The sequence below is a fragment of the Aptenodytes patagonicus genome, chromosome 12 (genome assembly GCF_965638725.1).
Source record: "Aptenodytes patagonicus chromosome 12, bAptPat1.pri.cur, whole genome shotgun sequence".
Lineage (NCBI taxonomy): Eukaryota > Metazoa > Chordata > Aves > Sphenisciformes > Spheniscidae > Aptenodytes > Aptenodytes patagonicus.
The window spans coordinates 13,548,931-13,574,227 of NC_134960.1; the positions used below are offsets into that span (position 1 = coordinate 13,548,931).

At 41.7% G+C, this 25,297-nt stretch overlaps 1 protein-coding gene across 2 annotated transcripts; it reads right to left on the bottom strand.

The window, feature by feature from the left end:
• On the bottom strand, positions 1–24,073 carry LOC143166291 (cyclin-J-like protein). Of its 2 annotated transcripts, XM_076350499.1 has the most exons (6): positions 24,029–24,073; positions 23,776–23,890; positions 12,481–12,691; positions 2,555–2,854; positions 1,582–1,741; positions 1–515 (listed from the first exon to the last, which is right to left on the bottom strand). In XM_076350499.1, the coding sequence occupies exons 2-6, from the start codon at positions 23,851–23,853 to the stop codon at positions 68–70; spliced, it is 1,197 nt and encodes a 398-aa protein (XP_076206614.1). In that variant the 5' UTR covers positions 23,854–23,890; positions 24,029–24,073; the 3' UTR covers positions 1–67. The 2 variants fall into 2 exon arrangements, with proteins under 2 accessions (XP_076206614.1, XP_076206612.1); XM_076350497.1 differs by lacking the exon at positions 24,029–24,073 and having other exon boundaries at positions 23,776–23,964.
• Positions 24,074–25,297: the final 1,224 nt, after the last annotated feature.

Consider the following 25,297-nt stretch of genomic DNA (forward strand, 5'->3'; position numbering starts at 1 on the left):
ATTTTGTAGCACACACAGGGTCTCTTCTTCAGCTTCTATTCATACCACCTTTTTCTCCCATCAATATTTATCCGTCAAAACACCCAGCTGCATATGAGTGATGACCACTGAAGTAACTACTGCCATAAGCCATGGAAATGCAGAGTCTGGGCTCTGTTCCTAAGGCCACCTGCACAGCAATGGGCGTTTGGATGGGCAGAGTCTGGGCGGATGGCCGAAGGCTGGCCTGAAGAGCTGCATAGGAGTGCAGCGAGCTGTCAGCACTCCCAGCAAGCAGACCGCTGGGCCTGTGGGCCTGTAAGGAGTCACGATAAGCAGAGCACAAATCTTGCACTGGCGACTGGACCTGGGAAAGCGTAGCTGAATGCTGGGCTAAAGGGTGATAACTAGATTGCTGGAAGAGAACTTGAGTAGTGGCTTGATGGCTCAGATTTCCCACTGCTTCCTGTTCTTGATGTTGAATTGTTACTTGCTTTTTTACGTTACTGGCTTCTTTGATGTCATTCTCATAATATCTGAAACAAATTATAAGTAAGATTTATCAAAGAGAGAAGTTCTCAGAGCTTGCATATATCCCAAAAGTTTTCACCAGTCAGGCTACATCAGGTTTTTGGCTCTAGCTGTATATGGTAACCCTCAGTTGCTTTTACAATTAATTTCTAATTATCCTGCTGCAATCTTCACAGACTAATGACAGGTTTATGGATCATTTTGCATCACAAGTATGTTTTTACTGATAGACTGGTTATCTTGGAACCTTAAGTCCACAACACAAAGACATTTTAAAATAGCCTGTGTAAGTATTTGCAGAGTATTAAAGTGCATAGCTATAAGGCAAATTCTTGTTAGATATTAGGAAGAAACATTTTCACACTTTTGATTATCATGACAATGATGAAGCACTGGAACAAGTTGCCCAGAGAGGTCTGGAAGTCTCCGTTCTTGGAGATAGTCAAAACTTAACTAGACAACACCCTAAGCAGTCTGATTTAACTTCAGTCGGCCGTGCTTTAAGTAGGAATTCAGAAGTTACCTCCAAGGTCCACCATCACTCCCAACTTAAATCATTCTATTAAACTTTTTTTTATTTTCCATTAAGACTGTATGTGCTCACATACCAGACCAGTTTTGATGCATCGCAGTCATGTGCTTTACTGGAGAAAAAACAAAGAATAGTTCTGAAATGTCTCCTTACTGTATTCTTGATGTTAGACATACTGGTATCTCTCTGCAGTATATTGCAGGTACAATGAAAAAACAAAGGGAAAAAAGCTTTCATCAGCCATCTGTGGAAGCTTCCATCCGATCACATAGACAACCAGTACAAGAAAACATAATGAACACTAAATTGTGTGCTCACTGCAAATATTGTTAAAATACAGTATTTAGTAAAGTGACCTGATTTTTCCCTTGTATTCCTCTCCCCAAACTGAAGATTGAGATTACCAATGTAATACTGTACTCTTGATTATAGCTAAACAATTACTTAAAAGAAAAAAAGAGAAAAATAATAATTAAAAAAAAAAAGGAGTATTAACATCTTCTAAGAGCACAGGCAGGTTACATTCTTTCTGATCTTACATGAGCATCATTTCAATGCATTGGGCAAGATGTTCCCAGGAATAACATGTTAGCAATTCAAGCTGTGTTGTCCAGGCAGGAGAAATCTGCATACAGATACGTGAGGCGCACACACAAGCTGCAGCAATCAGAGATGGACGAAAATGGAGGAAAGTGTGATCTACAAAAGAAAAAAAGCGAGGATTATACTCTTACTAGTCACTGCAGTGAGCCTATTATGTGTATACCTGGCAAAACAGGACAAAATTAAATCCTCAACTTTCTTCCATGCATCTCAGAGTATTAACTCATGAGCAGAAAAAGTCTCTCAAAAACTGGATGAAGCTTTCCTGAAGATCTCTGTACTACCTGTTTGTAACTACTATCAAGGCTTCACTATAGTTTCTTTCATTTCAGAAAAAGCCACGAAATAGACTATGCTGAAATTTGTAGACTGGTCTCAAGTGGACCAACGTTAGGTATTGACAATCACACACATATTTACATTAGTGTTGAAACCAGCTTATGACGATGCTGCAGTTCATTGCCTCTCACATTGGAAGCGATGCTGCAAACCAAATCACTAAAAGTCCCATCATTCTAAATACGTCATGTCTTGCAGCACAGGACCCTCTAAAAAATACCATTTAAAAAGATTCATACATTGAACTGCACAATACCATGTCTGCAGCTGACAGTAGTTCATACTCTGTGGCAGATCAAACATTAGACCCCATTTCTGACCATCTTTCCAATTAGTGTTCTAAGCTGAAGAAAAAAAATTGATCTCATCTAGAGATTTCTGAAAAGAGACAAGGGGCTTATGCAGAAGGAAAGGACACCGTACCATTTGCCATCTGAAATAACTGCAAAGAGAAACCGTTCTGCACAGATAATTTTGTGCAATCCATATTATGACAAGTTTTAAAGCCCTTATCTCTTTCAGATTTTTGCCTTTTGCCAAATGGAAGATCATTCTAGCATAGCCTCTTACCTTGCACTGAGAAATCAAGGAAATAATATGCGTATTTCTCCATAAAAGCTTTGATTTTGGTCAGTGAGGTGATCGGCCAGCCATTGTGAAGGTCATTCTCGCCAATGGACACATAGAGGTAGTAGTCAATGTAGTGTGCTGGTGTTGGTAGACAGAGGTTCCAGTTGAAGTTTTCCAAAAGCAGCATTTCCATTCTAAGCAAATCTTTCTTGTTCAATAGCACATTCACGTTGCACATGTATGCCAGGTTATTTAAGTGCTCCAACTTTGGAACTTTATCTTCTTTTTCTTCAAATTTACCTGCCAGAAGAGGTGGTTTTCAGGTAAGATTTATCATTATGATTGAGTGTCCAAAAGCCAGCAAAGAACACTCCCAAAACCAGAAAGTTTCTTTTAAAAGCACCTTTTATCATTAAAGATGGGAAAGTACAGTGACACAAGTAGGAAAGAAGCCAACAGACTGGTCAACATATTCCTATATCCTTTTTATGGTTTTGTTTGTTTGTTTTTAATTGTTTGTATAGTATTGATGCCAAAACCAAGATTTTAAACTCATTAGGATTACAGAGAGTTTTTTCTGACCAATAACTGGAAGCGGTTTGCTGAAGGGCATTCAGTGAAGTGTGAAGAAAGAAAGCAGCATGGGGAAAATACGGCAAAGGAAGATCTAATATTGAGGGGAAAAAACCTCCTTTGGGTGCGGAAGCTAAATGCCCATGCTACAAAAAGGAGGACATTAAAAACCCTCGGGCAACACCACCTTTGCCCTTGGTGCTTCAGAATTTCTCTTTGTTCCTTACTGTCTTGGAGGGCCTCATTAGCTAAGGTCACTGAAAGGCTAGGAGAAGTACACTGTAACCAAGTGATTAACATAAATAATTCCTATGGGGTTAGGAGAGAGCATACATTTTCAGAGTCAAGATAGCTGAGCAAAGCTGCACCGTTTTCTAAATTGTATTTACTAGCCTACTGAAACAGCAGTAGTCTCTAGAATGACTCAGTTTTCACCAGTAGCTACAAAGTGCTGTCCTTTTGTGCAGAAAAACAGGATCTCACTCTATTCACCCTTCTTTCATAAAAAGCATCCAATATCAGATTTGATTCCCAGGATTAGATCTATCAGTAATAAAGCAACACTGTTACTTTGCTGCAAACTTAAGAAAGCAATTAAGTCTTCTTAAATTCACACTGTTGGTTTACCAAGCCAGAAATGACCTATCTACCAGCAATTCCTTGTTTGAGAGCTAGCAACAAACAATCACCAGTAGTGAGTTTCCAGTACAGCTTAAAGAACACCCCTGCTGCAAAATCCAAACCTATAGCTACTTAGAAGTACTCTGTAGTTATTTTTCCTCTTTGTTCTTGAGGGCATATATGCCACAATTGATTCTTGCTTCAGTTGTCCTTCCATTGCCTCTGTAAGAGTCCTCCTTTACCAACACAGACCAATTGACAAGATATTAGCATGTCATACAGCTTCAGAGTATCCTTGTCAAATCTAAAAACAATTAAAATGAGTATTGCACTAGAAAATTATTTTAAAAGGAAGTAAGATCTTGCTATCCATTTAGGATAGCAATTCCATCCAAAGTGTCTCCAGTGTATTAAAAACCTGACAATTTTCTGTACTATTAGCAGCTTAAGTGTCTTTTTAACACATTTAAAAATGGATTTTCCATCTTTAAGCCTGTTCAGGTATCATGGATATGAAATGCATTAAGAGTGTAATACAGCAGCCACCCCACCATAAAAGAGCATAACAATAACAATTAAAAACAAAATTCATCCATCATATGAAGTAGAACAGAAAAGGATTGTGGGCACGCTGTCAGTGAAAAAACCCTTAAAATTCAGGAGTCTGTATACACGTTCACGAATCTGCTCGTCACCTGAATTTAGAACTGTTTAAGAAAAATGAAATTTAAGAGAAAAGTTAACCCTTTGTTTTTTCCCCACAAGGTGATATCACAGCCTGATACAGAAATTTAAGGAGTATGCTAGTGGAAGCACTAGCACTAGGAGAAACCACTCCATGACCAGGAAACTAAGGACAAGATCTGTCATTCTGGCTTCCGTAAGTTCTAGTTCCTTCTTTCTTCCCACTCAACCTTGGAAATTTCAACAGGTCAGACTATAGTCTGGAGAGCAGACTGTCAGCACAGTAGTGTTGGGAAGGTATCATGCCGACATAGGGCAAAAGTATTTGACTTGATCAAGATCATTTTTCTGTTAAAAATAATTGACAACAGCTATATTTAGTGATTTAGATTACCAGTTATTTATTATTTCCCCCCTTCTGCTTTTCAACGCACTAGTTCCTAGCTTTAATGTTAGATAATAGTGGCCACTGCAGCAGATTGGAGACACTGAGTATAAATGTAGCTAGCTAATTTAAAGAAAGGCTCCAAAACTGAGTTAGGAATGGGGGGAGAGAAATCAACTCAGAAGTTTTGCTTCCAATAAACTGTAAAATTTGTATACGAGCTACTTCCCAAAGCAACATACAAGCAACTTGATCACATTTTCTTTCCCAATTCCACCTTGACCTAAACACTTTGCTTCCAAGTTTACCAAGCACTTCCCACCTATTTTTGAATTGAAATCTGAAGATGACAGCAAAAGTTAGTTCATTCCATCAGACCAAATAGATCAGAGGCAAGCTGGGAAAGAACGTGTTTAAGATGTTTTTAAAATGCAGTGTGTCCTTTTCCATTTCCCTAATTTAAAGATATCGGAATATACTAGTCCTATTTTTGTTCCTTCAGTTACACCAGAAACTGAGATTTTATGCACAGCATTTTTATGCTGAGAGAACCAGGACTTCCAACACAATTGCTGCAAGAATATTAAAGGCTCAGACAAGACAGTTGCAAGTCTAGTATTGACCAAACAAACAACACTGACTGGATTAATCAACATCATGCTTTGGAAAGAAAAACAAAGCTGTTTCAGCTACATTATCACCTGGAGTCTGTAGTTTGGAGTTCATGAGAATTGTGTATGAGTCATTTGCATGCTTTTGAAATGCCACTGTAGACACCTCAAATTAAAAATTTGCTGTTGTGTTCTGAGCTCTGGTTACTGATAAAACCATTTAGTTGTCACTATTGCCCTCAAAAATAGTTTTGTTTTGAGGTAACAAAATCATAAGCCTTTAAAGGAATACTTAATTTAAGAAGTAACTGGATGCTGCAAATTTTTATACAAGGAGGCCTACTGAGGTCAATAGGATGAATAAAATAAGATGAACGTGTAATGTAGGTTTGCATTTGTGACCAACTTTTTTGTAAAATCTAAATAGATGGGGGCAGCATGGGACATTTTTAAGTGTGTAGTATTACTGTAATTAATGATGCAAAGATTTTCCAAGTTACTTTAGATCACGTTCTGTCCCACTCTGAATTCTACAATCAGATGCTCCCCCAGAAAAAGAGTGCTTTTTATGTTACACATTCACAGTTTTGTTCTGATGAATGAAAGCCAGAGTAAGTTCTGTTGTCAAGGGCTTAAGTTATAAAGAGTACGTTTCATTAGTACATTTGTCACATTATCAAAACAGCCTATCAGTCCATGCCAGCTTTTCACTAAGGAAAACTAAAGGTCTCAGAGGAGCATCACTGCTGTCAAGCGTACCCTGAAGAACTGATTCATCCACTGCAGGAGGCAAGAGTTACTATGTACACCTAGCTATGCAGCATGCAGTTCAGACTGATTACTGGCGGTTGCGTAGATGATCTTCCTGGGGTTTTGCATGGGTAGCAAAACAAAAGCAGGACATGCAGGCAATTTGTTTTATTAAATTTTCAGAGGCCTTGAGAAGACCAAGGGACAAAAAGGACTGCCAATTTAAAGAGTCATTAAAGTGTGAGTACTTTTTGTCCCATAAACAATTAAAATCAATCCAAAAGAAGGATAAACCAGTCAAGCCCATCTAGCCCAGCATAAAGACCTACAGCTGCTTACACAGCTGAAGGACCACTTTTCTTTTTTCCTACATTGCTCCAGAAGGTGGTACAACAAACTTCTGAGACTCTCTCCCATGCCACCCCCAGATACAAACACAGCTTCTAACTGTCCTCTAAGCAAGGCAAGAAAAAGGCTATTTTAGAGATAGCCTGCTTAATTCCTTTTTCTGCAGTGTCTGCAAAGTGAGCAGTCAGGGATTTTTCATGTCTGTACAATACCTAGCACACATGCAAACCACTTAGCTCAAGGCACACAAGTTTTTAATGCCTTACTATAGTAAAGTTTAATTACTGAAGAAAATATTCTGTACATGTTACAGCAACAGGGAAATGAAAAAAAAAAGTATGGACTAAGTTTTGCACTAATCTATACCCTGGACCGACACCCACTAGTATCTTTTATTGAAAATAAGTAGCTCAACTGTCTTTGTCAGAACAGTTACCTGCTCATGAAAGTGTGACAATAAATAGAGCACAGTCCAATAGAAAAGCTGCCTGATGTCTGACAACAGCTCCACATAGTCAATGGGGAATTAGGTGATAAAGGATTATCCATACCCTAAACAGCCCATTTAGCACAGGCATCTTTTCTTGCTCTAATTTCTTTTATTGTCCTGAGTTAACTCAGCTGCTGAGAATCCGCTGGCTGATTAAGGAGCTGGGCAAAATAAAGCCAGGAAAACCACAAGAAGCACCCAAGTACTCTGTAAAGTGATGCAGCACTGGGCGTGCTGAACAGTAAGCTAGCTTTGCTTAAAGCAATACTTAAATTTAAAAGCTGTTATGTCTCCACAGCAGCAGAACCCTCTTGAGGAAGAGGGGCCATAAGAACTAGGACTGCTGGAACATTCAGTGCCACTGAATGGCTGAGAGAGAGGGAGGGAGGGAGGGAAGGAGAGAGATGTGGCTTTTATCAGGTGCTGAAGCACCTGCTGCTGGAGAGGGTTAGCTCTTCAGGGAAGAAAGGAACAGCTTTTGAGACCCAGCTAGGATTTTATAGCAGCAAGCAAAAGCTGCACTGCTTTAACTATACTGATACACCGTAACAGTACAGCCCCTGTATACCGCAGTTACAAAACTCACAGAAGAAACAGTTGCAGCAGTTTAAGACTTACTGCCCAGGTGCTTGCTTTCTCCCCAGAGTTTACTGCTCCTGTGGCTGGACCATCTGAATGGATTGTGTCAGTGCATCTCATCTACTTTGGGGCAGTTGGTTTGCAGCACTTTCAGCAGGCAATTTGAGCCAAGTAGCACTAAAGCAGATGGGATATCTTTACACAATCCCTTTTTCTAACAGAGCACTTAGGGCTAGAGCACCTTAAAATGTCACAATCATTTTCTGTAATAAAGTGCCCGATGAAGATGTAGTTTAGAACATTACAACCTGCTGCTGCTCAGCAGTGCTCCTCTACAAGGGGCTGCCTTCTCAGCTGTCAGGTGGGGTGAACTGAAAGTTCCTCAATTCCCTTCAGGCAAAATGTTAGTTAAACTAGATCAATCCACTGACTGAATCCATCAGCCAGCTGATTTTGTCTGGAGAAAAATCAGAGCTTACTCAAAGCACTGGGGTGCTTTGGGGGAAAGGGAAAGTAGTAACATTTTCAGTCGCTTATCTGTTTGCAAAGTGAGCATGCAACCATAGCCTGGTGCAGAGATAGCAATCCTGGCTTCTGTGCAGGTGTACTGGTAACTATCCTGCTCTAAATCCAGTTGGCTCACCTGAAGATCACCAGTCCCAGCTGCCCAGCATTACTTCTCACCAAAAGCCAGCATCTCCCTGACCTAACAGCAGTCAACCTGAGCAATCACTAGTCTGCTTCAAGCAAGGGACAGATGGAGCAATTAAAATCACTGGACTTCTCTAATGATCTTGCAGCAGCAGGAACCTACAACCTCTTGTATTACAAGAGGTTATTAAAAGAAGGTCTTCTAATCGTGTACCTAGCCAAAACATCCACATGGACCAAGTCTTTCTGTATTACAAAAACATGTTTAGTTTATGATTCTGATTTAGATCATAAAGTTTCCCTTAATGGAAGTGAAGGAGACAGACTATTCTAAATACATTCCTGAAGTAACTGTGACATCAATTTTTCCAGCAACTTTTCTGTCCCTCCCCCAATAGCTTTCAGTTCACCTCTAGATTACTGTGAACAATTTTTACCATTCTTTTTCAGAACTGATTCAGAGGAAATAATTACCATTGATGACATTAGTAAACTTCAAAGCTTTTATAGCTGTTCTGAGGAGCTAAATTATCTGGCAGGAATTTCCAGAGGCCTTCTCCAATTATCATGCTGTGCATACATTGCAAAAGAAACATACATCTTCCGGCTAGTGAACGACTGGATGATTCAAGGGACACACCCCCGCATTCCTCTCAACTGCAGCAAGTCCAGGCAGAACATTACTTGGCTCCTAGTGCAATTTGTTTGGAACAGTATTATCTTCTCACTCCCTCTTCTCTTTCACAATTATTACCGAAGTGGGAAGCACTATCATCCTCCAGTTTCCCTGTCTGGGGAAGCTGATGAGCCAGTCAAAATGCATTTCTAGAATACAGCAAGAGAAATTAGCTCCGGCTAACTAAAGGACATCTAGTGACATGCTATGTTCTCCATCATGAGAGCATTGCTGTTGTATGCTATTGAAAATAGGCGATGGCAATGTTAGTAGGTAAAGGGGGGGGGGGGGGGGGGGGGGAAGAGACAAGTTTTTGAGATCCTTTAGATCCGAGATAGAAGCATCAAACTTCAAAGCTAAACACAAGTTTACAACACCTTCTCTGAGCTTAAAAATTGTCCTCAACTTGCATTTAGCTTAGAAGTTTGTTGCTTCCATTTCAAAAGTTGTGTGTCTAAAAGCTTCTCTATTGTGCCCCTCCCAATCCCCAAACCCCTCACACTTACAGTAATTAGTGGGAATAAGTAATCTTGCCTCTAACTACACCTCATCTTGCTTGCGGTCTGCACACTACCCTTAATCTCTTGCTCTTTTCTAAGGAAGCAATCAGAAAGAAAACCCCGAGTTTCTCCAAATGTGTTTATAACAATTATTGAAAGACAGTCTGCATTAAACATTCCTCTTGATATGATATAAACACCACAACTATTTAAAAAAAAGGTTAGTTTTTTTGCTCTCTACAGTAAAGGCATATCATTTTTTAGAAGTACAAGCATCTTGCAACAGAGCCTGAAGAGCACTTTTGCTGCAATCCTCTGCTGAAAAACTACTGCAACTAAAGCAAACTTTTGCTGCAACTTCCTACAGTAATGCTTTGCGGGAAGTTCTAATTACTGCCTTTGCAGTAACAGGCAAGGGACTAGTTTTATTCTTTGCTACAATGAGAACTTTCACGGTGACTTCAGGTCGATACTTCTGACTTACTCAGAATCTTTTACTACAAGACATTAAAAAAAAAAAATCATAGTACAAGTTTTCTTCCATTTCATATAATTTTGAAAGTAACAAAACACAAGAATTGCCACTTACTGTAAAGTGGCTTTTCCTGACTTGACTTGCATCACTTTGAACTACACGTACCAAAAAAGAATATCCTTATTGCACACTAAGATGGCCCAGACAGTAAACAGAGCTTACTATGCTCCCAAAAGACTCCAAACTGAGCCCTAGCATTTTAAACCTTATCTATACAAGTTAATTAGGCATTAATTTTGTGCAAAGCTGCTTTGGTTCAACTTTCAATGTTTTGTTCCTACATGTTGGTAGGAAAGCTGCCTTTATGGTAATAGGCCTTTTCCCCTTCCTTTAAGGGGTGATTTATTTCCAGATCAGGATGTATACATGCTACTGCATTGCTCTAATCTTAATTTTAGAAAGATTCTCATACTCATTAGCTCACTAGACTCAGGCTTGCTCTTTTAAGCAAATTGCCTTTTTTTTTTTCTTCTTAAATAGGCAGAAGTTGCAAAACATTTCCCTCTAGTCTTACCATAGGGCAGTTCACGTGAACTTCCTTTTGCTTCACAGTTGCCTAGAGGTGGCCTAAAGTTGCATTTTACTTCCGTCATTTACATAACAAAAATCTTGCAAGCTTTTTTGCTTCTTTTTAAATCCTAGAAGCTACAGAAGTCAGCAGTCCAGCTCTCCCAATCTCATATAGTGAACCTCTGCCCAAGATCTTACTAGTATACCAACTCTGACAATTTATACAAAGTTTGAGGGTACCGTTTTCATCCTATCTGTGTAGCACTAGAAACGTAACCTATAGCTATAAATTATTCCTCTAAATCCAAATGAAAAGTTATTAGAACTGTTGAAGCATCAATTTTATGCTGGGGAGAAATGGTGGAGTATACTTGAAAGCATCAGATTTATCTAAAGAAAATCCTGTTCTCTTTTCCTGAAGGTAACACTCATCCATGCACTTGGGAAAAAAAAACCCAAACAACAAAAACCCACACACAAACCCAAAAAACTAGCAATGCTGCAAGGCATCTTGTAGTTATGAGGTTACCCAAAAAAAAGAAAGAGATTGTCTGAAAGCTGAAGGAGTACATCTCTGAGCAGGCATCAGTCTTCAAGCTACCTGAACTTGGTATTTAATTCATTCTGATGTGTTTGAAATTAAGGGTACAGTTTCATAATGATTTACAAATCAGCCCTAGCCCCTCTCCCCTCCATTGCACCAGCCTGAGGCTGGTCTGACCCCTTGGAAAAATACATCTCTGGTAAATAAAGAAAACACTTCCTCAGCTGGGATGGTTTTCTGCCAATCTACTGGTCTGAAGGAGCTCACCAAAGGTTCAGGTCAGCAGAACTGCAATATCCGAGAGTCACTTAGGCTGCCTTAAGACTGCACCTACAGCAACCATTTACATTCTTCTTTGTTCCGATTTTAATATTGGCCTTTTTTGCAACATGAACCAGTAACTGCTCCACATAATTCACCATCTTCTCTGGAGTCAGATAGACAGCAATGCTTAAATACACTAAGTGTATAGGGGTTTTTATTATTTTACCATTATCTCTGCAGATTAAGCTCTTCAGAACACCACCAGCAAGGAAAAGCAGTAGCAGTCCCGTGTCCTGAGGGGTAAACATATAGTATCACCTTCTTTCCTCAATAGCTTCTGGCTCTCCATAGTTTTTTTTTACCTTAACCAATACGACTACTTGCACTTTTCAGCCATTAATGCTAGAGTTTGCATAACTTTTGTTGTCCACAATAGTGCATTGCCCTACATGGCTCCCATATGGCAGGATAACTTCTCTGTAACCTAGAAACAGAGTTCATAAGTCTGCAAGGGTAGACTGCAATTCCTTGAGGCACCAGTCTTGCTTTTCTCTACTTGCACAGCCCTGGCTGCAGAGAAGATTTCAAGAAAGCACTAATAACAAATGTTCAAGATCATTTGCTAAATGGATGCCAATACTGAAACTTTAGTATTACAGAACAATGCCTAGCTGTTTGATAGGAGCCCAGAACAAGTAATACGCATTCCAGCATCATCAACACATCCACTAAGTGCCTCGAGAAGCACATTTTCCTTTGGCCCCTGTATAAGAAACCTCTGATTTGCAAGGAACTGATTATGCCCAGCAATCACAACAGAGGCTCCAAGGACAGACCTCCAGGAGAGGCTGCGTGTTACACATGTCATTCCCTACTACCAACTCTTTCTTGGAACCAACCTCTCCCACTCTTGCCACTTCCTTACCACCCCATCACCCCCTGATCTTCATTGTCCCCTTCCACTGACCCAGCTTCAGCTGCCAAAACTTCCTCTGCTCACTGACACCGGCATATAGATGTGTAGTGCAAGCTATGCAGTTGAGCAGAGTTTATTAACAGACTGCTTTATGCCTTGACCTGGGCTTCATTAGGCCTTACCCTAAGCAGGTGGAAAGCTGTTAACACAGAGAAAACAGCACATGATGTATAAGGAAAACAACCATCTGCTCAGAAAAAAAAGCCTTAATAGACAGCAGCCAACTTACTTGCTAGGAGCAGACAGGCAAATGAAATGATGTGCAGTTGTTTGACAGTGATATCATAGCGATCCATAAAGAGGTCCAATAAATAGATAGCGAGATGCCGGGCCGTAGGGCAGAGATTGAAACGGTTGCTGAGGACAGTCAAGAGATCAATGAAGTATCGGCGCATCCCAATCTGTGGCGAATGAGCCTTATACATAGGCAACTTAAGTTCCTAAAGGAGAAAAAAAAAAAGGGGGGGAGGAAAGAAAGGTACTGAAACAAATACCATTTCAGTGTCTGGAATCCCAAACCAACACCCACCACCTGCTATGGCAAATGCTCAGCAGCTACAGCACTATGATTGACACAGAAATCAGGGCTGGATTACTGCATGTTTTGACAGTCAGTTAACTTCTAACACTTCGGTCATCCATGCACTTTCCTCACAAGCATTAAACGTGGTCTAACACTGTAAATTACAGTTTAACTCAGGAACAACTCACTGTTGCTTTCTACAGAACACCAAACTTCCTGGCCATGAAAATTGTTCCTGAAGGACTCCTTTTTAATTTTGTTCACCCAAATTGAACTGTTAAGTAAGGTTTTAACAGTTTCATAGGCAAGAAGGGCAAGGTACATTTCTCTGATATTGCCTCTTCCTCAGTTGCCCAAGTTACTACATCCTGTGCCAAAACACACGTAGATGTTCTTTATTCTGAAGACCTATCTAACATTAAAAAAACCAAAAACCCCACAAAAACACATCGTGCATGGCTGGAGCAAGAAACAAAAGTAGACATTAACAAGAAAAACAACATTGGAGAATGATTAAACTTTTCTAATTTTCTGTACTAATCTACTTCAGCATTATAAAAGCTAACTATTAAACTGACAGACTGTATTTCACATGTAATATACACATTTTCATTTTAAAGGCAGAATTATATAAGTTTTTGGTCTACCTATGCTAGATCTTCACCTGCAAGGGTTTTACACACAAGCTTGCAGTCACTATGCAAAGAGTAGGTTAAGAGAAGGAGTGAAGTTTCTTGGAATACCCACCAACTAATGCCACTTAAAAGTTGACACTTTATCATTTTAGACATGGTTGTATACTAATGCAGTTACCATTTTGACTCAAATCAAAATGGGCTGAATACATTTGATAGGCATGGATTAAAAAAGAAAAAAAACACAAAACCATTTCAACAAGGTGTATCTCTCAGTAATTCAGATGCTGCTTATATGTCATTTTTGTATTACTTATATTTGAAAATAAATTAGAATTAGTACAGTGCTGCAAGATAGACATGTTTTATAGTGGAATACAAAGCAGTACATAGAGCAGTTAATTCTACTAAATAAATCAGGACTTAAGAAAGCGTTCAGAGGAAGTATCTATACTGGCTACCCCATTTACAGAAGCAAGAGGCACCACCTTGCACAGCTGGTGCGGTGGCTGCCCACACTCCTTTCATCCCTGGAAGGAGACATTCCATGAGGAGGTTCAACTTATCAGGAAAAAATAGCTACACAATCAGGCTCAGAGGGGCGCACATAACTGGAAACCAGGGAGGCTCCAGAACGAGAAGCAGCTTACAAAGACAGCAAGCGGAGCGCTGTTATGGATGATTGCTTCCCAGGCCTTTTTAAAGAAAGTCAGTGAAAAAACACATTCCGGACTGAACAGACACATGCTGTGGACAGGCAAACAGCCCTTTGAAACCTGGGACAGCCTTCACTGGGGGATTATAAAGAAATCGCCCACCAGTAACAATTTATAAAGCAGGGAGACAATGGAACATGTTCCCCCCCATTGTTTTATACCCAGAAAACCCCCATAAATTTGATTTTTCGATTGCCTTATGCACAGAGATTTCAATCTGTCAGTACAACTGACATACACAGGTTCAGAGCAGGAGTTCCTAGTATACCCATAATATGAATGTTCTGGCAGAAATGGTTTCAAGCTCATTGCTTACATCAGTTAAAATAACTGCATTTTTTTTAACGTCTCTACAAAGCTCAAGCTATCATAAGAGGTGGCAATTCTACCTCTGAAATATTTTGTTCTTCTAGGTGACTGGTAGGAGATTAAAGTTTTATTTTTTGAAGTGTCCTTACTGTTTCAACAGCTATGTCTCCCAGCAAGATTATACTCTCTATATTCTTTGAGGTCAGCATATATATTTAATGTGAAATTTGCTTTTTAGACCATAACAAATGCAAGAAATAAACAGTAACTCTAGTTATACATCTAGTAAAGAAATCTGACGTGTCTAAATATTACAGTTCAGTGGGTGAGCATTAGAGGCTCAGAATGAAAGCAGAGATCAAGAGACTTGCATCTGAACCTCAGATGCTCAGAGGCCAGAACTACCCCCACTCAGCCCACTGTGCTAGAAAATTCAAAGACCAGTCGAAGCACTGAATTTAAGCCAATAGGATTATTCTGCTACTGGTTTAACACAGACATTTACTCCAAGACATCTGCTTGCTTATTTATTTTTAATTATTTTTTGAAAATCGGTCACTAGTAAAGGGTGTAGGTGAAAGGCATTCTCATTTTGTGCACCAAAAAACCCACGTGGGCTTCCGTATAACGAGTCTTAACAGCACAGACAAGGTTCAACTTCAGGATTAACGTTAGGAGGAACAGAGCCACGTGCTGTGGTTTCTTACAAGATCAAGTTCCTAGGTATTAACTGATCCAGGGTAATTATCTGTGTATAGGCAAGAGCATTGCCCTGCACCACATAGCATGAAGCAGCTAATAAGTAGTTCAATAGGACTGCTTTTACACTGACAGATCAGTCTTAAATGAGGAGATTTTCTTTTAAAGGCAAGCGAGCGGTACATAGTTTAGCAATGTAAGAGCTCAATAGCAGGCTTACAGTTATCAGCAGGGCTGTGGGTATGCACCCCTTTCCATCAACCCCTCCCCGGGTTCTTTAGCATAAGTTGGTTAAAAAAAAATTAATTATTCCTTTGAATTAAAAAAATGCCTTTGCTGCTTTGGGAATACTGATGCAGGATTAGCAAATACAACTCTATGGAAAAAACTGAACTTTTGGGGAGCAAGAATAAAATAAATCGTTTCCATCGCTTAATTTTTTCCTCTATCTCCAGTAAAGCAACAGAGAAGAAACTGGGAGTCCTGCTGTCTGCTGGAATTGCCCTTTCATATGCTGTTTCTGCTTATCTTTGACCTGTTCATTTGTATCTACGTCAACAACTTTGCTTTGGGCTACTGAGCAATTGCCACATTGAAATGCTAAAAGCGGCAGCACATGAGAGGCTCACAGGTGTCTCGGAAATTACTTAACAAGCTTTGCTCAACATATTGATCAGTGTCGCTCCACAGAAAGCCTCCAGAAAGGCAGAGCATAGCATTTAAAGGGATCACCGCTTAATCTCGAAACCTGAAAAGTAAGGCTTGGACTGAGAGTCAGTCTTAAGGGCGAAGACAATTTTTAAGCCGCCACCTCCTACCAGCTTCAAGACCTGACCTTCTAGAAGAAGGGAATCAGCGTAAACATTTTAAGTGGTGTTAAAGACGACAAATCTTCCTCGGCAATCGCATCTGACAGCCAGCCAGGCTCCAGACATTAGCCGTTCGTTCACTGCAGAGACACAGCTCATCACCAGTAACCTGACCACCTCAGCTGGCACCATTCATTACCTGAGCTCAGGAGACAAGATTTCATCTGTGGTTCGGGTGGTTTTGTAACCGGGCTGAGCAAATGCGCTTCAGAGTCCATCCCTAGAGGAGATACTAGGCAAACAAGACTTAAACTAAAGCTTCTGAGCAACCACGTGAAGGTTAGGCTTTCACTGCCCGTTTGAACTAAATCAGCCAAACAGCGATTGAAGTGGCGAGGAAGAAAATTTAACAGGATCGCTTCCTCTAGCTCCTTTGAAGCAGCAGCTGGTGCAGGCCAGTCTGCCCAGCATTTATCTTCATCAGACGGTTTGGTGTTCAACATGGCAAGAAATTCCACACGCGCATTCTTTCTGTCCAATTTCTTTTCAGTAAAACTGTTCTCCCACTGCTATAAAGCCAGTAATGAACTGACAAGCAGTCAGGAGAAAAAACTTAGCAGTAGAAAAGTTAGCAAGTGATGTGACATTATGGTAATAAGTCACACTAATAATGATCAGTTCTCAGAACAAAAGTGGAATTCATCAAGGTATTTTAGAACAACTCTCAGATTTTTTGACGAGGAAAATGAAATGCTGTAGCAAATATGCCTCGGGTTCTGAAATTCAATTCGGGGAGATGTTAACTGAATCTGGTTTTCTACCAGGTCAGAGCACTTGGACTTCAGTTGGGGTCTGTTCTGTCCCACAGGTCAAACGTGCAACATCTCCTGACTCTCTGCAACAGTTCCCGTGTTTCTTACTGCCCTCCTCCCTCTCTCAGCACCAGCCATCTCAGCTGCAAGATACCCAGCTGCAGCACACAGGCGTCTCCAGAGAGCTGTGTGCTCTATGGAGAGCCAGGTAAATTACCTTCTCATTTCTGGAGCAAAATGAAACACCAAAACCAGAGCTACTCAGTAACAGTAAAGCCCATTCATCTAGAAACAGATGTTACAATACTTGCCTACACAGATGCAGGCTCTATTTGCTACTATGAACTTCATACTTCTCTCATTATTATCCTTCTTTGATCTTATTATCTACTTCTGTTTCTGGATATGCAAACAGAATCCAGCGCCTGGCCCCTGCTACCACAGCTCACAGATCTTGACCACCAATCCTAACCTGAAATCTGAAAAAAGGTTCCAGCTGATGAACAAAATTACCCAGTGAAGGTATATAACTAAAGTTTCAACAAGATCTCCATGATTCTCCTTAATCTAGTGTTAAAGTATATAAACACAAGACACCACTTGCGTGGTGTCTATATAAGGCATTCAAATTTAAAATGAAAAAAAGATAAAAAGAAAAGGAAAAAGGCTACTAAGTATTTGTTAGAAAACTAGTAAAAACCATGGTAGCTTTGGCAATCATTTAGCTCTCTGTATGTTTCATGTTCTGGAAAAATAGCATGTATGTGACCTCCACCAGATTCTTAAGAATTCCTGTTGTAAGAATAACTGATACTGCAAACTTTTTGCCATTAGAACAGGAAAAAGAAATGTCTGTAGATGAAAAATAAAGGGAAAGCTTATCTAGCAGGCTTTTAACAGTTGTTCTTTGAAAGAGACAAACTCCTTCCTGTTTTGTGTTCTAACCAGTCTTCCAACTGTGGAAGAAAGGTGCCAAATTGATCTCCTAGATATAATTATTGCACCACACGAGAAACCACTAAAAGCTAACTTCTATTTATGCGGGCAAGAAGATGATATACAAAGAAAAATTTAGACTATACTCTTTTATAGGAGCTTGAAAATTCAGAGCACTCTGCATGCTTCTTTGCAGTAGACTAGGTAGCATGCTACAAATTTAATTCTGCTACTAATGTCATGCTATTCTCCGTCCTGCACAGAACAATCCTCCTGCCCCTGCACAGGCTGCAGCACTATGCCTTCCAGTAACAAAATGACTCATACAAAGCTTGCTGGTAAGTGTTTCTGTGCTTAGGCAGCTGACTGCAGTTTAATTAATTGGTCAGAAAGGTTAAGAGTTAGTGTGTTTGTGAACAATCTGATAGTAGAGTACGGCTGATGCATTTGGCTTTTACTAATCTTCAAGCTGGCCATGCAAACTCAAAGGGAAGGGCAAAGATACATGACAGGGCAGCGCTCTTAGGGTATGGCCAGCAGGATGTGTGTCCTCGCAGAGCAGAAATGCATGGTGAAAGTCTCTGAAAGAGTCACGCTTGCTTCATCTGTGCAAGCACAAGCCACGCTGTCTTATAACAGGGAGACCAATGATTATAACTGTTAGAAGATACAGCAATAAGGGACGGTCTAGGATTCACTGCAACATCTATTACTCCTCTTTTCAGCCCTGCTGTAATCACATCTCTCAGTCCTGAAAGTTACAGTGTTTCCCATTATTTAAGCAACCTTCAGTTCTTTTAAACAAATCTTAATCAGGCCCTAGGAGAAGTGTCAGTCTTGCACAGCATCTGGATTCAGTATGTAGGAGTAAGAGACAAACCTGACAGAACTACATTTCAAAAAGGACGTCAGATAGTTCCTCTCATTATTTCCAGTGAAAATTTAAGATCCACATACTTTCTAATAAGGAAGGGTGCATGGGCAATATATCCTTTAGTTTTCCCCTCATTCAACAGTGACCAGTCAGGTGGACAGAGCAACAGCTTAAACACACTCATTGCACTGCCTAGATCAGTGCTGCCAGCAGCTACCCTTACTGACTTATGATACATTCCACTGATGTGTGAATGAAACACCATAAATTAAGATTTTTCTCCCATTACCGCTGTTCCTGCACACTCAAAGGGAGCAGCAAATTCACGTGCATCTCCCACAAAGGGCCAAAACTCCGGCCACATAAAACAGAACCTCAAGTTCCAACCTACTTGATGACTTTGGCTTACACTGGGTTGTTTCACTTACTCTTTCAAAGAACAGTAGCACCTTCAATAGTTTCCCCCCCTTTACCTAGATTAAAGGCCATCTCAGACTACATTCTGTGCTCTTCATGCATTTCCCCTACCACTCACCTCTGCCTTTCAAAATATCTACAGATAAGCACAGACTCCATTCCTTGAGATCTGAGCTTAGTGTAGACAAATTAAGGTTCAGGCATACTACTGAGATGTCACACAAAAAACCTGTGGCAGACCAAGACAGTATTTCAACTGTATGTAAAAGTTTTTTGTGCTTGAATCCACTCTACCCTTCAGCATCCTCACAACAGTCCCAGGCATTCGAAATTTGTGGGAAAGTTGAACTAGTATTGTGCTTGAAAAATCCATTACTTCACACGTTCCACTGTGGTATTTTATCAAGCATTTCATTAAGTCCTTCTCACACACTTCAAAGTATTCAGAAGTTCAGCAGCTAATCTGAGAAAGATCAGAGAAAGGAGTGTGAAAATTGAAATTCCAACTCTAAGGAAAAAAAGAAGAGAGATCATGAATAACCATGTACTTTATTAGGACACCTGTTCCTTTCAGCTCCATGCACATGCTGCCATCTATAACATAAGCAAATTACAGCTAGAAACCAGTAATGCTATTGTTGCTGATTTTCAAAAGCTGGAGTTTGTGTGTGGTTTTTTGTTTAGTGAACAGATTATGCTTTTGTTGCTGGACTTCCAGTCTTGGATAAAAAAACCCTGATATTAATACACCTCAATGCCTGTTACACCTACTTTCTTTTACAGCTGATTCAAACTGGAAAGGTGCATCAGAATGAAAGGTTAATGTTTTATCCTTCCCTTAAATGAAATGGGAAAGAGCCCAAAACCTTTTGCATGTCTGCAGGTATCTGGGACTCCTGAAGTTCTCATCTAGGTTTTGTTTTAAAAACAAAACACAGAAGCACCACCTATGCAATGCCCTAACACGTTCCCTCTGTTCAGAGTGTGTATAATTGTCTAGTCTGCACCAATCCGAATTTCAGGCTGTGCCAGGCAGATCTGAACATATCAAATATACCATTTAATTAATTAAGCATCAGAGGGGTGAGCAGTTTTTAAAATAACAAGGACAAGAGTGGACTTATAGGCTAAAAGATAAAACAGTACCTGTTACATCAAGACCTTCATGCTACCAACAGGTTAAGTAAACCAGATAATTTGGCAGAACTACAGAAAATAAAGGGACATATGCTGGGTACAGGGAGAAGAGGTTGTGTTTTTACTGAAGTTTTTACTGAACAAAATTAATAACAGGATCTGCACTACTTCTAACAGGATGATTTAAAGCTGCAAGAAATGCATTTATGGTGACAGTGAAGAAAAGGGCTCTTCACAACAAACCCTGTATGGATTACACTCCTGCTTCAGAGACTGCGGTCCAAGCTGAAACCATGGACAAAGCCGAGGGAAATGCTGCATGTCAAAGTAGAATGAAACACATCACAGTGGTAAACAGCATTTCCTCTTTAAGATCTTTAAAACAAGAGGAGGTGGGAGACAGGTGTGGAGGAGCTTTCACCTGGAGGAAATCACTCAGACATTTTTACCGCTTTAACAGCAAAGGACTGTTTGCTTTCAGGAGAAAGAGGATCAGCTCTCCTCACCTGGCCAAAAGTAACTGCAGGCAGTTATTTGGACTGCCTTTAAAAAGATCAAGTTACAATTATTAACCTTTTAAATTCACAAACAACAAGTCCTGTAAAATTTGGCCCTGCTCTGAGAAGCTATGCAAGAGAGAAATAAAAAGGGAAATGCAGGCAGATCTAGAAATTCTCATTAATTGCAGGAAATGAACATATCCTGGAAGGAAACAGCCCAACAAGCACAAAAATGGGGGAGGAATAGCAAACAGACATCACTTATTTCTGGGACACTCAGACTGCCTTCTAAAGCAAAGTATTTCCTCAACTATGAAAAACAAACAAAAAACCCAACACTGACTTGTTACTCAGCTTTCCACACTTGTGGGGTATTCAGGGCTACTGAAGCAGGGAGAGCAAGTTTTGCACAGATGTTGCAGTAGTTCCACTTCCATTGAGAGAGGTCTCTGATTTTTGACATGAAAGTCAGCTGCCAGGCACAACCAGTACCTTTCCATTATCAATAACATAGGGCCATTGTAGAAGTAGTTGAAGCACCAGAAAATATTAGCACATACACGCAGCACCTTTCTTGGCTTGGTGCATGTTAGACTCTCCTAGTACAAACAAACAGTATGCTCCAATTTCTATTTTCCTTCCTGGCTCAGTCTTGCAACAGGTTTAATGTTCTGGCCTAATCCAGAGGAATACTTTAACCTCTCATTTAAAGTGTGTAACACTTTTGGAATTCAAGTGTTTTGCTCCACTAGGTCAGCACGCTCAATAACTAACACAATACAGTCCCGCTAAGCTGAACACTACATCCTGATAATCACAGCACAGATATTTTACTAGTCAGACAATTCGGGGGCTATTAATTTCCTTTGCATTGAGCTAGAGCCTTTGGGAAGTCACGAAGCCTCACAGCATCTTTCAGCCCTCTCTGAATTAGAAGCCAGGTATACCACACGCATTCAGTATCTGCTGTCATGCAGAACATATCCATCAGATACAGCACACATCATCTGTCACAAAGGACACAAACTTTCAATGAGATTAAGAAGAACTCACAAATCCAACTGGGGGGATGGGAGGGACAGCATAACATTTTTTGCAGTTGTTAACATAAAACCTGGTTTGTTTCATAGTAGGCATACATCTCCCATACTTGTGTGTCTAAATTATTTTGGGAAAAAAAAAGTGTTTCTAATGACCTTTCAGTTGTTTTAGGAAGAGAGCTATGTTATTTAAAAGGGACATTTTATTCCTCACCTTAAACCCAGGCTTTAAGTATGTTCTTCAAAAAAAGTGGGATAGCCTGCAACACGCATTTCAACCTCCTTGACAAGCATCTTTAAGTAACTTCCCTGACAAATTCACATGCTAAAACTAAGCCCTGTTTATTCTCACCCAAGACCAGAGACACGCACTGTTCCAGACTAGGACTCCTCAGCAAGTATCTTAAACCAGAGAGGTCATTTAGGCTTGAGGGTACCATTGCCTGAATTTTCTGTATTCCAGTATTAACATGCTAATACACTAATAATACACTAACACACTAATACTTCAGTGGGGATGCTACTCCTGAAGCTTATTTTGTTCTATGCCATTGCCATAGGCATCCCTAAAACTGGTCCATGCTCATAAAACTGACTCCAGTACCTCAAAACTACTTATCTTCCCAAACTTTGCTGAAGGATCCTTTTGAGGAGTTCCATGACGTTCTGCAGTAAATTCTAACACTTTAGACATCAAAAAAGCAAACCTTGGCATTATACTTAAGAGCTGTTTCTGCAGAATATTGCTTGGGGGGGGGGGGGGGGGGGGAAATCACAGAAAGTGAACAAAAAAGTTTTAGGGGCTGTGATTGTTTTTGCTTGATATACTTGCACGCTGGATTCTCACGTAGTACTTCCTTCAAAAAGAAAAGTCATCCTTACAAGGTGGGCAGAATTAGGATTAAAATTTTTCAAGCAGAAAGAGTTGTAGACCTTCCTCACAGCAGAAAAAGCAGAGCAGCCCAGAGACCCTTCTCCCTCTTTGCAGGTTCTTTAAATTTAAATAATTCTTGTCATTTCAACTGGCCTAGGCTAGTCTCCATATACAAGGAGGTTTTAGCATCTAGAGTAGTCAGATGCATCCAGAAAGCAGGGTGAAGAATGAAATAATTGATTAAAAACTAGTGAATGCAGTAAATAAAACCCAAAGCTTCCCCCCACCTTTTAACGCCTCGTCAGTTGGGATTCTCTCAGTTATTCCCCCCTCGCGGTAGGGCCAGGAAGACCTGCCTCAGCTGGAGGACATGAGAACAATCACAGAGACTGATAACAATTAACTCACCTGACATAATTTATTGCTAAATGCCTATAAAGAAGTCAAAGGCAACAGAACATCCAAAGCATTAACTTTGCTAGCCATAACTTTAGTAACGTAAAAGCTGTGTCAAGTGCAGGGAGTCAATATTTGCCGAGGGCTCTCTCTCACGTTACCCAACTAACTGCGCTTGGAGCTTCTCCAAGGTTGGGAGTCTACCTAAGGAAACGTGAAAAGTAAACGAACAGCCTCAGTTCTACCCGCTCTCCGTGCAAATACACCAGTTCAAACAGCAACCGGACTGTTTGGCGTATTGCAGGACATCTTACTGGTTTTCCAATCCACTCGTAAAGGATACATTAGCTTCTAGAAAAGCCATTACAAGCCATGTCCGTACATCTTTCAGCTCCTCGACAGCCTGCCAGGGAACAGGATCCCACCTTTTACTGGGATCTTAGCATTTAGCTGTTGGAAAAGAAGCAACGCTGTGTCTCCAGATCCTACAACACGCTGATTTTTTGCGGGTCAACATCAGCATCCTCTTAGCATTTAACGCAGTGAGTCATCAACACCCCAGCTAAGCTAAAGCTACCGAAAAGTTGCAGGCAGATATTTTTAGGTAGCAGCTTTCACAGGTTCGGTTTTGAACAAGTCTCGATCAAAAAGGAGAGTACAGGGAAGAGCTCGGTGCAAACCTGCTCCTCTGAGACCTGCCGAAGGCGAGTTTTCCAACACCGAGCCTCAGCCCGGGCAGTTTAACAGCCCTTCCTCCGTGGGCCGGTGCCCGGGCATTTCTGCAGGGGAGGAAAGCGCGCAGGGGAGAGCGAGGAGGAGGAGGGAAAGGAACAAAGTGGGACCCAACCTTCGTCCTCAAGGTCTGGTGGATGTCTGCTGCCAGCTCCCCTTTCCACCACTGCTCCTCCATCCTTTTTCTTCCCATCCAGACAAAGCTCTGGGAGAGAGACGGGACCGCTCTGCTGGGAGGGAGAACAAACCGGACAAGTCTCCCGAAGCCCCGCGGCTGTTTCCGCCGGCCCTCCCCGCCGCACCGGCGGCCGCCCCCGCGCCCCGCTATTACCGCTAATCATCATTTAACGCGTTGATGCATTCGCTACCTTCAAGGCGCCGCAAAACGCCCCCTCCACGGGTCGCCCCCCGCCCGCCCCGCAGACCTGCGGGCCGCCGCGCCCCCGCCCCGGGACCGCGGGCCGGGAGCGGCCCCTCAGCGGGCGCCCGCCGCCCATTTGGGGCCGGTGGCAGCCGGGGCGGCGGCGGGAGCCATCGCTCGGCGCTCTGTGCCGGCGGAAGCGCTGCCCGCGGCGCGCAAACCTCCGCGGGGCGGCCCAGGCCGAGCACCGGAGCCGGCGGGAGGAGGAGGGGGGCGAGAAAGCGGGGGGGGGGGGGGGGATGCTGCTGCCCCCTCCGCCGGGGCGGCTTTTAGGTTAATTGGCGCTAATTAACGGCTGGCTGCCCCAGGCAGGGGCAGTTCCTTCCCCTCCGTGCCCCTGCGCTCCCCGCGGGCCATCAGCTGCAGCCCCCAGCCCCGTGGGGTGGGATGGCACGGCGTGGCACGCGGACAGGGGAGCCCCTTCCCAGCAGCTGCCGAACAGGGGGGCGTTAGGGCAAACCAGCAACGCCTGGACGCGGCTGACTTGGGTCTGCTGCGTTCAGTTGTCCTCCTGGCTGGACTGGAAAGGATAGTGCAAGCAAAATTGCCAGAGAAAATGACATATAAAGCTTCTCCCAGTAACGAAGGCTCTGAATACTCAATAAATATCCTCAGCATTAACAGAAGAGATTGATTTTTTCCTTGTTTTATGATTCCCAATACGAGATGCCTTCTCTTAAGCTGCCAGAAACCTGTAGATAGAAGCGCTTGCTTACGTCTGAGCGTGAGGTTTAGCAGGAGCACAGCTCCCTTTCAGGCCACATGTCAAGATTTCCCTCTCACAGTGCCAGAAAGCAACTCTGTCCTGTGTATACTGTGAGCTGGGACTTACCAGAGGATGCACTTCCCCCCGTTCTCCATACTTCAGACATAGCCCACATCTCGTGCCTTTGGGACTGGTCCCATCCTTGTTACACAGCAGTGCACAGCACCAGCTATAGTGGGACCCCCGTGTGCTGCCACAGAACTTGGAGATTCATTGTTTGCCGTCAGAGGTCAGCCTGGCTAAAGCTTCAAGACTGGGTGTCAGTCACTGCTTTGCCCTGGGCGCCCAAGGTCCCTCTCCTTTCCAAGTTTTATACCCAAAGAGCCCAAGAAACTCTCAGGCACCACATAGCTTTATTCCCAGGCCTCTGAGGGCCATGTTTGTAGTCCAGTGGATATTTCAGCAGATTGACCTGAAATCTTTCAACAAGTGTTTCTTAGCACTCTGCTT